Source organism: Octopus sinensis, linkage group LG3 (genome assembly GCF_006345805.1).
Source record: "Octopus sinensis linkage group LG3, ASM634580v1, whole genome shotgun sequence".
Lineage (NCBI taxonomy): Eukaryota > Metazoa > Mollusca > Cephalopoda > Octopoda > Octopodidae > Octopus > Octopus sinensis.
The window spans coordinates 64,270,658-64,288,923 of NC_042999.1; the positions used below are offsets into that span (position 1 = coordinate 64,270,658).

The following is an 18,266-nucleotide window of genomic DNA, read 5'->3' on the forward strand; positions in this document are numbered from 1 at the left end:
GGTGAGAAAATCTAGAGCCTGGTACACACGCACACACATGTATGCTTCCATTTCGGTTCAGATATGTGATGTTCATAAGCCACAAAAATGGGGAAACATCGATGTTCATCGCTCCTGAACGGGATTTGAGGCGAGTTGTCTCGTCTGCCTATAACTTTCGTGTATTCTAACACCTGACTTTTTGAGAGAGAGTCATCCACACCGCACCATATCCCTGCCTACCCACGAAACTAGCAAAGCACATACATTGAGTATGTGTTCAATAATGTTTATAACGTGTGTGTGTGTGTGTGTGTACGTTGGCTAGTCAAATATCAAATCTTCCATCGGAGAAAAACGTTACTTGTAATAAACCATCGTCCAATCTAAGGATAGACATTTATTTCTCATTTTCCTATGATTTAAAATCAGATATAAGCACCAATCATATTTGGTTTTGTGGTTTTAAAACAAATTAGCTAAACACACGTTACAGAACATATTGTTCTCCAGAGAGTGTCAAAGAATATTTTGTGAGTTATTTATACGTCTTTATTCTGTATCGTATGTTGTACACGGTTAGAGGTTTACAGTGGGTTAATCACGAGTTTCTACATCGTACGATAGCGAGAGCGACAAAGGAAAGCCTGTGCTACTTGGGCGGAAGAAATACTACATAAGGTACTTTATATTCGAAAGCACCGGTTTTTCGGTAATCTCGCTAAACTCATATACAACGGATTTCCACAAAATTCCTACCATTGAAATTTCACTTCGCTTCCAGAACATTGGCTGGCACGGATCTTTTCCTTTTGAACGGCACATGTCAGCACAATTTCTAGTTAACTAAACACTTTTAAACTTCGTATACTGGTAGAATGTGTTTATAAAACATCATTTTTTCTTGGCTTTATTGAGAAAATTCTATATGTTGTAACATATTCCCACTTTAATTTCAAGCATTTCAGCAATTTTAACCAATCGCTGACCTCCATTTGGGGTGAAAATATACCGTGCTGTACGAATATGTCCCTCGTTTAAGAAACAGATTGGGTTTATTTACATTTGCGAATAAAAAAAGATACCCTTCCCCCACCCCTAACCCTAAATCTAAAATAGATTTGATTTTGATTTTTCCAGTTTCAGCTTATGAGCTGTGGCCATGCTGGGGCACCGCCATTGAAATGCAATAGATCAATACTAGGGTTATAATTATGGGTGACAATTTCATACGACACCGCTACGGAAAATGGGATTTTTTCTAGTGGTGTCAAATGAAAATGTCAACCATAATTATAACCCTAGTATCGATCTATTGCATTTCAATCTATTTTAGATTTAGGGTTAGAGTTAGGGTTAGGGGTGGGGGAAGGGTATCTTTTTTTATTCGCAAATGTAAATAAACCCAATCTGTTTCTTAAACGAGGGACATATTCATACAGCACGGAATGTTTTCACCCCAAATGGAAGTCAGCGATTGGTTAAAATTGCCGAAATGCTCGAAATTTCAGACGAAATATCTTACAAACTATAGAATTTTCTTAATAAAGCCAAGAAAAATGATGTTTTATAAACACATTCTACCAGTATACGAAGTTTAAAAGTGTTTAGTTAACTAGAAATTGTGTTGACATGTGCCGTTCAAAAGGAAAAGATCCGTTGGCACTACTACCGCACACGCGCAGTTGCGCATCCGCGCTAGCTAGTCGTAAGTAGTCGATGCTACAACGACTACCTAGCAAAGTAAATAAAACACAAAATAAATAAGTTTTTTACACAAAGTAAATAATTTTTTAAACTAAGTAAATAACACACAAAAGCACAAAGTAAGGATCAACTAGCCATGACTAGCTAGCGCGGATGCGCGACTACGCGAGCGCGCGCACTGGGACCACTGTTTGCTAGTAGTACCCATTAGTTAATTTAAAACTATTATAAATGAGATTTGAGATACCGGGGTACTACTAGCGAACAGTGGTCCAGGTGCGCGCACACGCGCAGTCGCGCTAGCTAGTCGTAAGTAGTCGCGCATGCGCGATTAAAACACAAAGTAAATAATTTTATAAACTAAATAAGTAAATTATTTTTTATAAACAAACTGTTTTTTTTTTTAAATGTATATAATTTTTTTTACACAAATTAAATAATATTTTTCGAACAAAGTATGCAAATAGCAAATAAAGAATTGAATATCTCACAGTTCTTGCAATTCGTTCGAAAATGCCACCAAACAATAAAAGAAAATGTTGAAGTTCATTTGATTTACCTGAATGTGAACCATTCTGAAAGGTGCTTCAGAATGTTTTCAAAACATTACTTCCCACTTTTCCGTATTCTTCTCTCCAAAGAAATTCATCCAGGTACGATTCCACCATGTTCGTGTGTACCCCCATCATAGTCTTGAAACGTCTTTTTGCATTCTTCCAATAACATTCCACAGAATTTGTGTGTACATTTGTTTTGGGATCTACGAAATTTTCCGAATGGTTCACTTTGAAATGGGTGTATTTTGGTGTCACATCCATTTCATTAATACCATTATACGCACCCCAACAATCGGAATATATAGTCGTACCTGGTTTTATGAATTTTTTGATAAGGGGCAAAAGGTTTTCCAGAGGAACGGTCAGGTACGAAGACTAGAAACCCTTTCTTGTCTTCTCTATCCCATCCTCCAAAAACCCACCTCTCCTGTGGCATTCTACCTCTGTTGTATTTTCGTTTGCACATCATAGATTCATCTATTTCTACGATGTGCCCAAGTCCACCAATTTGGTATGGGTTATGTACAAGATAATTGCTTGTAATGTCCCTTTCTGGCAATGTAAACATCGGGGAATAACACTGTTCGAAACTTTCTTCTCCTTCAGAAACGAATACGCCGCATGTGCGATACAAACATGTATCGTGCATGGGCGAATCTATTCATTTGCATACGCGCAAGTCGTTGTAGGATGCGCGACTGCGCGTACCGAGACCGCTGTTTGCTAGTAGTACCAGATACCGGTACGGGGCGAGATCGAACCCGGAACCATATGGCTGCGAAGCGAACTTTCTAACCATATAGTCATGCTTGCGCAGAGTGTGAATTAGATCAGTCTGGGGCTTAATGGTTGGTAAGTTACATAGTGTCGAATAGTTTGCAGATGTTCAATGCCGTAATACTGCTTTCGGTGAGGCGTTGTATTATTAACAGCGGTTTGTGGAATGGTATTTAGATGAACAAGTCTATAGCTGAAGAATTAACAACATCATGATGATACAGCTGTTAAATGTCAGTCAACTTTGGCTGTGACACTGGAGTTGTTTGTAAGGGGAAAAAAACCTTGTGAAAATATATAAACTAACAGAACAACAGGAGGTATTGGGAGTTTACGATGATAATTTGAAGATATTTCAGTTTTAAAAAATTCCCAATGTTTATGTTTATCTGACATAAAGAACTTAAGGACAACTTGAACGTAGGTTTAATTCTGGGTATTTCTACGTAATTATATATCTTTTACTTGTTACAGTCATTAGACTGCGGCCATGCTGGAACACGGCCTTCAAGAATTTTAGTCGAACGAATCGCCCCTAGTGCTTATTAGTTTTTTTTTTAAGCCTCGTACTTATTCTATCGGTTTCTGTTGCTCAACCGCTAAGATACGGGGACGTAAGCACACGAACAACGATTATGAAGTGGTAGTGGGTAGGAAATAAGCACACGCGCGTGCGTGACGGGCTTCTTTCAGTTTTCGTTGATCAAATCCATTCACAAAGCTATGGTCGACCAGAAGTTATAGTAGAGGACACGTGCCAAAAGCGGCGAGCTGGCAGAAACTAGCATGCTGGGCGAAATGCTAAATCCATCTTTACATTGAGTTCAAATTCTGCCATGGTTGACTTGACCGTTCATCCTTTCAGGATCAATAAAATAATTAACAATTAAGCACTGGGGATTGATGTAACTGACATACACCCTGCTCTGAAATTGCTGGCCTTGCACCAAAATTTGAAACCAATATTAAAATAACAAAATAGTTACCTGATTAAATTACCTTAATATTTGTTGCTTTCGTTAATTACTACATGAATCAATTACCTCTCCGTTCGTTAATTATCATAACTCTCGTTACATACCAAAGACGTTACTTGTTTCAGTCATTTTGACTGCGGCCATGCTGGAGCACTGCCTTTAGTCGAGCAAATCGACCCCAGGACTTATTCTATCGGTCTCTTTTGCCGAACCGCTAAGTTATGGGGACGTAAACACACCAGCATCAGTTGTCAAGCGATGTTGGTGGGGACAAACACAGATACACAAACACATAGATATATGCAAATACATATATACAACGGGCTTCTTTCAGTTTCCGTCCACCAAATCCACTCACAAGGCTTTGGTCGGCCCGAGGCTGTAGTAGAAGACACTTGCCCAAGGTGCCACGCAGTGGGACTGAACCCAAAACCATGTGGTTGGTAAGCAAGCTACTTACCACACAGCCACTCCTGGTTAACTTGCATACATTAATTACGAGAGGGTGTTAAAAAGTCCCTGGCTTTAAGTGTATCGCAAACAGTCTGGTTGGAAACCCAGCTTCTGACTTCTTTTACAGGGCTTAGAAAAACTGAAGGACTGTTGCAATAAGTAAATGTGAGAGGGGAATATATTGAATAAAATCATAATTAACTGATCTTCCTATATTTTCTTTTCCCCCAAAGTTAGGAACTTTCAGCACCCTCTCGTAGATGACACTGATTACCTAACATGGATTAACCTTTTGTTACCATATTTCTGTTGAAATGCACAGCCCTTGTTTCAATTAATTTAAAAAATAATGAAGATTTTAGGAAATAATTTTCTCAGCATGTAAAAAGCGCCAACCGATCGCGGCCACTGCCAGCCTCCCCTGGCACCTGTGCCGGTGACACGTAAAAAGCACCCACTACACTCACGGAGTGGTTGGCGTTAGGTAGGCCATCTAGCTGTAGAAACACTGTCAGATCAGAATGGAGCCCAGTGCAGCCTCCTGGCTTCCCAGACCCCGGTCGAACCGTCCAACCCCTGCTAGCATGGAAATCGGACGTTAAACGATGATGATGATGATTACTTAAAGAAGTGCTGAGCTGTAATTGTGAAGGATACCTATGGAAGTGGTAGACCCAGGAAGATGTGGGACAAAGTGGTGAGAAGGGATTTTCACTGGGCCTCATCGAGATAATGACACAGGAGCAGGAGGTGTGACAATTTACTGTGCTTGATAAAACACATCAAGCTAAGTAAAATCGCCATATTCCACATATACAGGTTTGTCCTTTCATGTGCTGGTGCCACATAGAAAGCACCAATGCCACTGCTAAGTGGTTGGCATTAGGAAGCGCATCCAGTTGTAGAAACCATGCCTCAACAGCTCCCTGCTAGCCAGTTACATGTCAAACCGTCCAACCCATGCCAGAATGGAAAAAAGATGTTAAACGATGATGATGATGATGATGATGATGATTACTAAGCTGGTGTTAAGAGAAAAAGTTAAACTTTTGATGGAAGATTTCATTTCGATCTCTTTGTATAAAAAAAAAAAAAAAAAAAAAAAGCAACCTCAAGCAGGTCAGCATCAAAAGGATTAACTAACCACACGACCATGGTTAACTGATGCAAAACAATAATAAATAATTGGGACACATTTGCTTAATTAAAACTTCAGTAATTAAATTGATTTATTTCGTAAGTAAACTACCAGGCTCAGTTCAACAAACACCAGTAATCAGGCAACTCAGTCAGTTTTTATGTACGTATGAATATATATATATAAAATGTATGTGGTGTGTATGCATATATATATATATATATATATATATATATATATATATATATATATATATATATATATGTATGTATGTATGTATGTATGTATGTATGCATGCATGCATGATGTTCATGTTTTGTAAGAAACTTCAGCTTCTTGAATTGTGCACTTTCTAAGTATTATGTTTCTTTCCAATGATTCAAAAGTATGAACAACTGAAAATGTAAGCTTTATAGTTACAATTCACGAAATATCAGTTTCTAATACAATATATATATATACTCTATGTATTGAGTACATTTTCCCTCTTTGTAAACACAAACACATATATACAGGCATGTGTGTGTCTGCGTATAAGTGCGTGTTTGTGCATGCATGTTGTTTTATGTAGATATGAAGACACTTGTATGTGTGTATGAATGCACCTATTTTCAATACTGTGATGGTTGATAGTTGTTGTATTGTGGGCCAGGGGGCCCCAACTGTCTATGTAACTGGGCCACAAGCTGTTGCTGTGTGGTGGGCTGTATCTGAGAGTTTGGCATGACCAGCATGCGTTGTGGTGGTTGTGGGGCTGGTTGTTGCTGCTGCTGTTGCTGTTGTTGCTGCTGCTGCTGTTGTTGTTGCTGTTGGTGTTGCTGCTGCTGTTGTTGTTGTTGCTGTTGTAGTAACTGTTGCTGTTGTTGCTGCTGCTGCTGTTGTTGCTGCTGCTGAGCTGGTGGTGGCATACCTTGCATGTAAGCATGACTCTGCTGTGGTGGTCCCGTTGGACCAAGCTGACTATAGTTTGATATGGAACCCATTGAGTTGGTGTGTCTCTGCAGACTACTTGGCGTCATTTGAGGAGGGAGTCTGAAAAGCAAAATAGATTCATATAATCAGTAATTTTAATAATTTCTTACATTGATACAAGCTCACAAATTTGGCATATATTTCTATCTTTATATATATATCTTTATACTTCCGACATATGTTTCAAAGAAAACATTGATATTATTCCGGAGGGAATAAAATAATGTAAAACAATGCAGTCATCTCATCAGGGAAATAAAGAAAAACAAAACACATCAATAAACCATTTTAACCAAATGTGATTACTGCATATATGATGAAGGGGAACGCTTGCAAGTAATTTTTTTAAAAATCATTAATAGAATCGACTAAAAAAAGATTCAAGGTGGTGCCCCAGCATGGCCACAGTCTAATGACTGAAACAAGTAAAAGATATGTATTTATGTATGTGTGTGTATATATATATATATATATGTGTCTGTCATGCATTTTAAATTCCTCCTTTAATTTCAGTGTCATCCCGTTGTTATTCCATCCCCAGAATTCACTACAATATTCTCCCTCTCTCCTATTTATATTATGTTTTAATCGAACCCCGAAGTTTCTAGATGTTCAGTAATCTCTGTCGCAGAAAATTCCCTACGTATTAACTTAAAACCTGTTGTTCAAAGATACCCTAAATTCCCTACGAAATATTTTCTCTCTCTCTTATTTATATTACATTCTTCTCGAACCCCGAAGTTTCTAGATGTTCAGTAATTTCTGTCGCAGAAAATTCCCTACGTATTAACTTAAAACCTGTTGTTCAAAGATACCCTAAATTCCCTATGAAATATTTTCACTCTCTCTTATTTATATTACATTCTTCTCGAACCCCGAAGTTTCTAGATGTTCAGTAATTTCTGTTGCAGAAAATTCCTTACGAATTAAACATGTTGTCCCTTAGCTCTCTCTCTCTCTCTTCCTTCCCCCCTCTCTCTTCCTCATGCTTCCACCTGATAATCCCCCCCCATCCCTAACTCTTTATAAAGCAGTGTTCGATTTATCTCGTCCCTCTTCTCGATTCTACATCTTGCTGACAAAACTGACTCGAAAAATGACCAGCTAAGCGAATTTAACTTACAACCTGTCATTCATATTCATTTTTTAAGCGTTGATTCGTAACCCTAAATCCCGTTTCTCTATTATTTGTTTCGCCATCTTGTATGCATGGCTTCCTGTCTGTCATGCATTTTAAATTCCTCCTTTAATTTCAGTGTCATCCGTTGTTATTCCATCCCCAGAATTCACTACAATATTCTCCTCTCTCCTATTTATATTATGTTTTAATCGAACCCCGAAGTTTCTAGATGTTCAGTAATCTCTGTCGCAGAAAATTCCCTACGTATTAACTTAAAACCTGTTGTTCAAGATACCCTAAATTCCCTACGAAAATTTTCTCTCTCTCTTATTTATATTACATTCTTCTCGAACCCCGAAGTTTCTAGATGTTCAGTAATTTCTGTCGCAGAAAATTCCCTACGTATTAACTTAAAACCTGTTGTTCAAAGATACCCTAAATTCCCTACGAAATATTTTCTCTCTCTCTTATTTATATTACATTCTTCTCGAACCCCGAAGTTTCTAGATGTTCAGTAATTTCTGTTGCAGAAAATTCCTTACGAATTAAACATGTTGTCCCTTAGCTCTCTCTCTCTCTCTTCCTTCCCCCCTCTCTCTTTCCTCATAATCCCCCCCCAATCCCTAACTCTTTATAAAGCAGTGTTCGATTTATCTCGTCCCTCTTCTCGATTCTACATCTTGCTGACAAAACACTGACTCGAAAAATGACCAGCTAAGCGAATTTAACTTACAACCTGTCATTCATATTCATTTTTTAAGCGTTGATTCGTAACCCTAAATCCCGTTTCTCTATTATTTGTTTCGCCATCTTGTATGCATGGCTTCCTGTCTGTCATGCATTTTAAATTCCTCCTTTAATTTCAGTGTCATCCCGTTGTTATTCCATCCCCAGAATTCACTACAATATTCTCCCTCTCTCCTATTTATATTATGTTTTAATCGAACCCCGAAGTTTCTAGATGTTCAGTAATCTCTGTCGCAGAAAATTCCCTACGTATTAACTTAAAACCTGTTGTTCAAAGATACCCTAAATTCCCTACGAAATATTTTCTCTCTCTCTTATTTATATTACATTCTTCTCGAACCCCGAAGTTCTAGATGTTCAGTAATTTCTGTCGCAGAAAATTCCCTACGTATTAACTTAAAACTGTGTTCAAAGATACCCTAAATTCCCTACGAAATATTTTCTCTCTCTCTTATTTATATTACATTCTTCTCGAACCCCGAAGTTTCTAGATGTTCAGTAATTTCTGTTGCAGAAAATTCCTTACGAATTAAACATGTTGTCCCTTAGCTCTCTCTCTCTCTCTTCCTTCCCCCCTCTCTCTTTCCTCATGCTTCCACCTGATAATCCCCCCCCAATCCCTAACTCTTTATAAAGCAGTGTTCGATTTATCTCGTCCCTCTTCTCGATTCTACATCTTGCTGACAAAACACTGACTCGAAAAATGACCAGCTAAGCGAATTTAACTTACAACCTGTCATTCATATTCATTTTTTAAGCGTTGATTCGTAACCCTCAATCCCGTTTCTCTATTATTTGTTTCGCCATCTTGTATGCATGGCTTCCTGTCTGTCATGCATTTTAAATTCCTCCTTTAATTTCAGTGTCATCCCGTTGTTATTCCATCCCCAGAATTCACTACAATATTCTCCCTCTCTCCTATTTATATTATGTTTTAATCGAACCCCGAAGTTTCTAGATGTTCAGTAATCTCTGTCGCAGAAAATTCCCTACGTATTAACTTAAAACCTGTTGTTCCTTGGAGGTGACCCCGCCCTCCCACCCCTCTACCAGAACCGGAAGTTTCTGTTTTCTATCTTTCTTGACCCCCCCCCGCACCCCTATGTAGGGTTTATTGTGATCATATAGCGCAAAAACTTTGAAATTTATGCAGGTTGTAGTCTAGAGTCTCAGTATGATATCTGGCAAATGCAAGCTTTCTTTTCAGGTACAGAACACTGCGGCCCCTCATCCCAGGGTCTCAGAGGCCCACACCTCCCACACCCTCAGGGTAGGCACCCTCAACGTTGGCACATTGAAAGGTAGGTCTGGCGAGATAGTCGAGATGCTTGAACGGAGACGTGTTGATGTATGTTGTATGCAAGAAATAAGGTGGAGAGGAGGATCTGCTAGGGTCCTCACAGGCAAGGGACACAGGTACAAGATTTTCTGGGCAGGGAACACTGACGGGGTTGGTGGCGTGGGTATAATTATCGCTGAGAAATGGATAGATAGAGTAATTGAGGTAATCAGAGTAAGTGACAGAATACTTAAGATTAGAATAGTGCTTCATAATAGATTAGCAACCATTATATCGGCCTATGCCCTTCAGCCAGGGCTACCCGATGGACAGAAAGACAGTTTCTATGACACCCTACTGCAGACCACCTCATCGACGAACGACAGGGACCTTCTCTTTGTGGCTGGTGATTTCAATGGGCATGTTGGACGACATGCTGGGGGCTTCCATGGCGTACATGGAGGCTACGGTTATGGTTCCCGCAACGAGGAGGGAACCAGGCTGCTGGAGTTCTGCGATGCGAATAGTCTTATGGTCTGCAACACTAACTTCAGGAAACCAACAAGCCACCTGGTCACCTACCGATCGGGCCGGCATACTAGCCAAATCGACTACATCCTTGCCAGAAAAAGGGAAAGATGGCTGCTTAAAAATGCCAAAACCTTCCCAGGCGAAGAATGCACCCCACAACATAGACTGGTAGTTAGTGACTTTAGGATCAGGACTAAGAGGGCGACTAGAAGACGACCAACATGGAGAAGAAGGGTCTGGAAGCTTAAAGCCCCTGCGAATGGACAGAGATTTAGAGATATGTTACTTGAAGCCTTTGACGAAGTGGAAGGGGGTATAGCTACACATGGGGTAGAAGACAACTGGACGTTTCTGAGGGACAACCTGCTGAAAGCCGCTGACCAGATCTGTGGCTGGAACAATATTGTTGACAGGGCTATTAGACAAAAGAAACAGGCTTGGAAGGCCTGGAAGAACGGTGGTAGCAGGGAAGGGTATCAGACTGCCAGAAGGGAAGCTAGGAGACAGGTCTATCTAGCCAGAGGGGAAGCAGATAAGAGAAAATTTGCCAATGTCCTGCGCCGTGAGGATGAAAGACTTGAGGTATTTCGTGTTGCAAGACAGTGTGTGAGAGAGAATCGTGATGTGGTAGGAGAGAAATGTGTTCGCATGGAGGATGGTTCACTTGCGCTAAATGAGGATGCAAAGAGAGAAGCTTGGAGACGCCACTATGAAAGGTTACTGAATGAGGAAAATGAATGGGATAAAGAGAGTCTGCCGAATGTTGACCCTACAGAGGGACCAGCTATCCGAGTTGATAGTTCCGTGGTAGCTAAGGCAATTAGAAGCATGAAGACAGGGAAAGCCCCAGGCCCATCAGGAATTACTGCAGAGATGCTCAAAATATCTGGCAGTGTCGGCTATAACCTAGTCACCCGTATAGTCAACCAGGTGATACACGAAGGAGTCATACCCAATGACTGGTGCAGCAGCATACTAGTCAACTGCTACAAAGGTAAAGGTGATGCCCTAGATACAAATAATTACAGAGGTATCAAGCTGTTGGATCAAGTAATGAAGGTTACGGAGAGGGTCATAGCCCAACTAATTAGAGAGAGAGTTAGTTTAGATGAGATGCAGTTTGGGTTCGTGCCAGGAAAAAGTACCACTGATGCTATATTCCTGGTAAGGCAGCTGCAGGAGAAATACCTAGCCAAAGATAAGCCCCTGTACCTGGCTTTCGTTGACATGGAGAAAGCTTTTGATAGGGTCCCCCGATCCCTTATCTGGTGGTCAATGAGGAAACTAGGGATAGATGAATGGCTGGTGAGGACTGTGCAAGCCATGTACAGAGATGCCGTAAGTAAGGTTAGGGTTGGCAACATGTACACAGAAGAATTCAAAGTAGAGGTTGGGGTCCACCAGGGTTCAGTACTCAGCCCCCTCCTATTTATCATAGTACTCCAGGCAATTACGGAGGAATTCAAGACAGGCTGTCCCTGGGAGCTCCTCTACGCTGACGACCTTGCTCTTATTGCTGAGTCACTATCAGAACTGGAGGAGAAGTTCCAGGTGTGGAAGGAGGGTTTAGAATCAAGGGGCCTTAGAGTCAACCTAGCTAAAACCAAAGTACTAATAAGTAGAAAGGTAGACAATCCACAAATATCTTCAGGAAGATGGCCCTGCTCGATCTGTAGAAAAGGTGTAGGTAGAAACTCTATAAGATGTACCCAGTGTAAGCTATGGACACATAAGAGGTGCAGCAATGTCAAAGGTAGGCTAACTGGGAAGATAGTTTTTGTATGTGGCAGATGCTCGGGAGCATTAACCTCCGAAAATCTGCAGAAAACAACTTCCGTCACTTTCCAGGGGGAAAAACTAGAAGTAGTTGATAGCTTCCGTTATCTAGGTGACCAAGTCAGTAGTGGGGGTGGGTGCGCTGAAAGTGTAACTGCTAGAATAAGAATAGCCTGGGCAAAGTTTAGGGAGCTCTTACCTCTGCTGGTGACTAAAGGCCTCTCGCTCAGAGTAAAAGGCAGACTGTATGATGCGTGTGTACGAACAGCCATGCTACATGGCAGCGAAACATGGGCTGTGACTGCTGAGGACATGCGTAAGCTCGTGAGGAATGAAGCCAGTATGCTCCGATGGATGTGTAATGTCAGTGTACATACTCGACAGAGCGTTAGCACCTTGAGAGAAATGTTGTACCTAAGAAGCATCAGTTGTGGTGTGCAAGAGAGACGATTGCGCTGGTATGGTCATGTGGCGAGAATGGATGAAGATAGGTGTGTGAGAAAGTGCCAATCCCTAGCAGTTGAGGGAACCCGTGGAAGAGGTAGACCCAGGAAAACCTGGGACGAGGTGGTGAAGCACGACCTTCGAACTTTAGGCCTCACTGAGGAAATGACCAGAGACCGAGACCTTTGGAAATATTCTGTACGTGAGAAGACCAGGCAGGACAAGTGAGCCCAGCCCACTTATGAATGCCTTTCCTCCCTTGGACACAAAGACCGGTTGAGGCAAGCGAAGTCGATATAGAACCTCATCCGACGACAGACACCCATCCCAACCCCCCATGCTTGCGAAGACATGTTGGGGCAAGCGAAATCGAAATCGAAACCGAATTGAACCAGCCAGGATCCCTGGCCTGGTGGTACGTAAAAAGCACTATCCGACTCGGGGCCGTGGCACGTAAAATACTCCAATGCGACCGTACGACAGGCACCCATGCCAACCCCCTTTGCTTGTGAAGACATGTTGGGGCAAGCGAAATCGAAATCGAAATCGAATTGAACCAGCCAGGATCCCTGGTCTGGTGGTACGTAAAAAGCACTATCCGACTCGTGGCCGTGGCACGTAAAATACTCCAATGCGACCGTACGACAGGCACCCTTGCCAACCCCCTTTGCTTGTGAAGACATGTTGGGGCAAGCGAAATCGTAATCGAATTGAACCAGCCAGGATCCCTGGTCTGGTGGTACGTAAAAAGCACTATCCGACTCGTGGCCGATGCCAGCACCGCCTCGACTGGCTTCCGTGCCGGTGGCACATAAAATACACCAATCTGACCGTGGCCGTTGCCAGCCCCGCCTGGCACCTGTGCAGGTGGCACGTAAAAAGCACCCACTACACTCACGGAGTGGTTGGCGTTAGGAAGGGCATCCAGCTGTAGAAACATTGCCAAATTAGACTGGAGCCTGGTGCAGCCTTCTGGCTTCCCAGAACCCCGGTCGAACCGTCCAACCCATGCTAGCATGGAGAACGGACGTTAAACGACGATGATGATGATGATATACAAAGTTGGCCAAAAGTCACCTGAGAGTAAATCAAAATTCCATAAATACTTAATATTCAATTTTATTTATTCATTTGGAAAAATATATTGCTCAAGAAGGACTTCAGTTTGAACAATTTTTATGATGTTTCATATTTAAATGCTTTTGATTTACTGTCAGGTGACTTTTGCCCAAACCTAAGCATTGGTCAGCTTGAGCTATAGTAGGAGACACTTGCCCAAGATACCATGCAGTAGGACTAGAACCCAAAACTACAAGGTTACAAAGCAAATACGTACATTCTTTCCACCACCGTCCCACCACACCAATAAATTTATCTTTGTCATACTTCTACTCTCACTTTGTGAGCTATGAGCCCCACTTTCCTAATCTAGTGGTGGTGCCACAAAAAGACATCCAGGACACTGTAAAGTGGTTGGTGTTAGAAAGGAACCATGACAAAACTGTGACACTGGAGCAAGATGTGGTCCTCTGACACATTGGACTCTGTTGAACACTCCAGCCCTCACTGCTATTATATCTCCTTTTTATCATTGCCCAGTCATTTCACACATTAAGCAGCAATGTTCTAATTTAAACCACTTTAGTCACTAAATATAAAATGAATACAAAATCAAAAACAACAATACATTATAAAACATAAAGGGAACAGTGTTTCCAATTGCTGTCAATCTGAAAGGGAGGAGAATACACACACACTCATATAGAGTGAGGAAACTGAATGTGGAGTTTGTGATACAATTGTCAACTGTAACATGTTAGTATTTACACTGACCATATCTGGCCCAAATATTCTCACAATTACACTAAAACAACATCGCAAAAATAAACATCATCACATCATCATCATGGTATAATGTCCATTTTCCATGCTAGCAAGGGTTGGACAGTTCGACCAGGGTCTGGGAAGCCAGGAGGCAGCACCAGGTTTAGGGTTAGAATGAAATACAACACCAATAATGAAGATTGATTATCAACAATATGATTTAATCTAAGAGATGATTCCACAACACTATGGGGTATGTTGTTTGTTTTGTTTTAAACATTCTTTTAGTATATTTAATATTTAACAAAAAATGAATATCTAAATTACTAAATTTATTCCTAAGAACTTACTTGAAGTAGCTAAAGCTATAAATAATAGCATGTAGAATATTCAATTAAAAATATGCTTAGATAGAATAGAAAAAGTCAAAGTCTCTCAGGCAGCCTTTGACTTTATCCTATCCAAGGATAATTTATAGCTTTATCAACTTCAAGCTGCACCTTTAAAAGTGACTTATTAATTCATAAATATATTTTCTTGTTAAGCTGTCTTACATCTAGTTCTTCCATCAAAGCAAAATAAATAGGATGGTTCATTGCTGGAGTAATTATTTTTACAGCTGAAATGTCCTTCCTCACCTTGACTAGTCTGATCTGGCAGTGTTTCTACAGCTGGATGCCCTTCCTAACGTCAACCATGAAGCAGTGAGAATATGGATGATGAATTCAAAGCAATGTGAATAAAATAAGCATTACATTTGACAGAGTAATCTGAATGTTAAAGGGTAGACCAACCTTGAACCACGATTGAATGCTGCTTGTGGAGTTTGCTGTGGCTGTTGTGCCATAAAGCCGGGACCTTGCCGTTGGGATTGGTTAGCTGGAGGCTGTATACCTTGCATCATTGCTGGATTCTGAGCATTTGGGTAACTCTGACCAAAGTTCTGTGATAGCATGCCACTTGACACAGGATCCATGACAGCTGGCTGCTGGATTGGCATGCCATTGTAGGAGTGGTAACTTGGATTCATGCCTAGGAAATAAGGTAACAACAGCAATTGTATAGCAAGACAAGTGACAGTGACAAAACAAGAGATTCATCAAAACAGTACCAAAATGAAGGGTGTTGGTGCCTGGTCCCAGGTAAGGCCCAAGCTACACATGATCAAAGACATTCCAGACATAATCATCACAACTTTAATTCATGTAGTCCTAGATATATTAAACATCACCTGAGCCACAAAATAAAGATTCACTTTCAATACTTACTGTGTGTGTGTGTGTGTGTAAAAATATTCCACACTATCCCTAACTATTTCCTAATAAATCACAGAATTACATTATCCCAAGAATTATGTATTAATAATGGTTGCTTGTGTCATTTAATTTCTGTATTAGTCTGGGGTTTTACAAATTCAGGCTGCTTCCATAATTTCTGTATTCTTGAAGCTATTTTGCAGTATGTATTGTTTATTCCTGGTCTCTCAAATTGATGATGGTATTTCACAATGTGAGCGGCATAGCTTTAAACCAATTAGGCTTAAACACTAAGTACCCTCAGCTAAAGTATGAACATCACAGATTCCACACCATTTTCACCTAAGCATATTCAAAACAACCAAAGCAATTCTAGCCAAATAATTCCAACTGAGAATCAAAACCTTTCCACTTTATTCAAACATCCATGACAATCATGGACAAACTGCATCCCATGGCACTTTCTGAATGGCACATTTAATGAAAAATTACTTGAAATTCTTTTTAGTAGTGCAGTCCTACCTGATGATTAACCATATCACATGCAGCCTTCTTTTCAAAAAAGGTTGCCCATGCTTGGTCTATGCCATCATGGTTTTATCATCATCATCATCATTTACTGCCCAATTTTCCATGATTGCATGGGTTGGATGGAGTTTACTGAGGCAAATTTTCTACAGCCAGATGCCCTTCTAATCATCAACCCTCACCTGTTTTTCCAAGTAAGGTAATATTTCCTATAGCCAGTCATTCTTGCAGAATATTGGAAACTAGCAGACATACCCGGCGTTGCTCGGGATTTAAATGGCATAGTTTGTATATATGATACAGTTAAGTTGAAGTATGTGATACAGGGAAGTGCAGCATTGACAAAATATTTGTGGAGTAAATGAAAGGCTAATTTGACTCAATGACATGTCATGCATCTGTTTGGAAGATTCCAGCCCCTAACCTTGTCATGGAAAAGTGAGTGGGGTTATGTGATTTTTGAACGCATCAAAAAGCTCTCAGTGGTTATGCTCTCCTTTGCAGCTATCGGCACTATTGCTATCACACTGAACAATCAGCAGACATAGGAACTACATCTGAGTGATAAATTAAGCCTATGGGTACGTTCAACAGCACCATGACAGAAATCTTCGTGAAAGAAACAACGTGGTAAGATCGGGTGGGGATTGGCTGAAGCTGTTAATGCAGCATTCCTGGCCAGACAAATACTACGCTGCTCATCACTTTCCATTGCCCTTGCAGTAGCTGTACATACAGCATTTTGTGATTGTCTAATTGAAATCTCACGTGATGATTCATTTGCTCCCCTTCTTTTCAATTTCTCTGCTAATGCCATTTTTTGGATCTCTTCTTTGGAGACATTATGTCAAAAAATATGACATAATAAACTAAGATGACAATTGTATGTTAATAATAATCTAATGTCAATAAAAAAAGGTAAATAATATCAATATTTCAGCAAATTTTAAGAAAAAGTTACTTCCCAAAGAGTTACCTCCCTTCTCTACAGAAGTTGTACTTTCCCCAGGAAAGGGGGCTTTCTGGTCCCAGAGGACCCATTACTCATTATGAGAAAAATTTTAAGAGTCTAAAGCCATCTCAGGAACATAAGCAATGTATGTTCCCAGTTTGAAGAAGAAAATCAGTTGCAAACTTCTGAAGTTATGCAGGTTTACACACGCACAAATACTGAGCTTTATATATATATATATATATATATATATATATATATATAGATGAATGACATTACTTGTGACACACACACACATACTGAGCTTCTTTCCATTTCTGTTTACTGAATTCATTCACAAAGCTTTGTTCATCCTGGTGCTGCAATAGAAGTTGCTTGCCCAAAGTGTCACATAGTGGGTCTGGATCCTAAACCATGCAGTTGGGAAACAAACTTCTTGACCACAGAGCCATGCCAGTACCTTGTAGCCACAGATATTGGCTTCAAATTTTGGCACAAGGTCAGTGATTTCAGGGCAGGTTGAATACAATGACCCCAGTGCTCAAATGGTACTTAATTTATCGATCTTGAGAAGATGAAAGGTAAAGGCGATCTCAGTGGAATTTGAACCTTGGATGTAAATATGGACAACATGTTGCAAAACATTTTGCCTGCCATGCTCACAGTTCCCAGCTTATTACAGAATGAAATACAACACCAATAACAAAGATTGATTATCAACAATATGGTTTAATCTAAGAGATGATTCCACAACACTATGGGGTACGTTGTTTGTTTTGTTTTAAACATTCTTTTAGTATATTTAATATGAACATCTTAAAGGATAAAATTTATTCATAAGTACTTGAAGTAGCTAAAGCTATAAATAATAGCATGTAGAATATTGAATTAAAAATATGCTTAGATAGATAGAAAAAGTCAAAGTCTCTCAGGCAGCCTTTGACTTTATCCTATCCAAGGATAATTTATAGCTTTATCAACTTCAAGCTGCACCTTTAAAAGTGACTTATTAATTCATAAATATATTTTCTTGTTAAACAGTCTTACATCTAGTTCTTCCATCAAAGCAAAATAAATAAGATAGTACATTGCTGGAGTAATTACTTTTACAATTGAAATGTCCTTCCTTGCCTTGACCATTCAGCCATAAAGACTAAGTGAAGCCTTTTACTTTCTTTTTTTTCAGTTCAGTCAAGCAAATTGGGGCAAGAACATTAAATAATAATAATAATAATGATAATAATAATAA

The 18,266-nt window shown here is 40.1% G+C and overlaps 1 protein-coding gene across 7 annotated transcripts in view; it reads right to left on the bottom strand.

The window, feature by feature from the left end:
* Positions 1 to 277: 277 nt before the first annotated feature.
* The window catches only part of LOC115209144 (mediator of RNA polymerase II transcription subunit 12-like protein), a 106,508-nt gene continuing 88,519 nt past the window's right edge, over positions 278 to 18,266 (bottom strand). For 4 of the 7 annotated variants that reach the window (XM_029777311.2, XM_029777313.2, XM_029777312.2 and 1 more), the window contains 2 exons: positions 15,076 to 15,313; positions 6,155 to 6,620 (listed from right to left, as the gene is read on the bottom strand). In XM_029777311.2, the coding sequence (XP_029633171.1) occupies positions 6,200 to 6,620; positions 15,076 to 15,313 (659 nt within the window). In that variant the 3' untranslated portion in view covers positions 6,155 to 6,199. The other 3 variants (XM_036501047.1, XM_036501045.1, XM_036501046.1) reach the window with 3 other exon arrangements.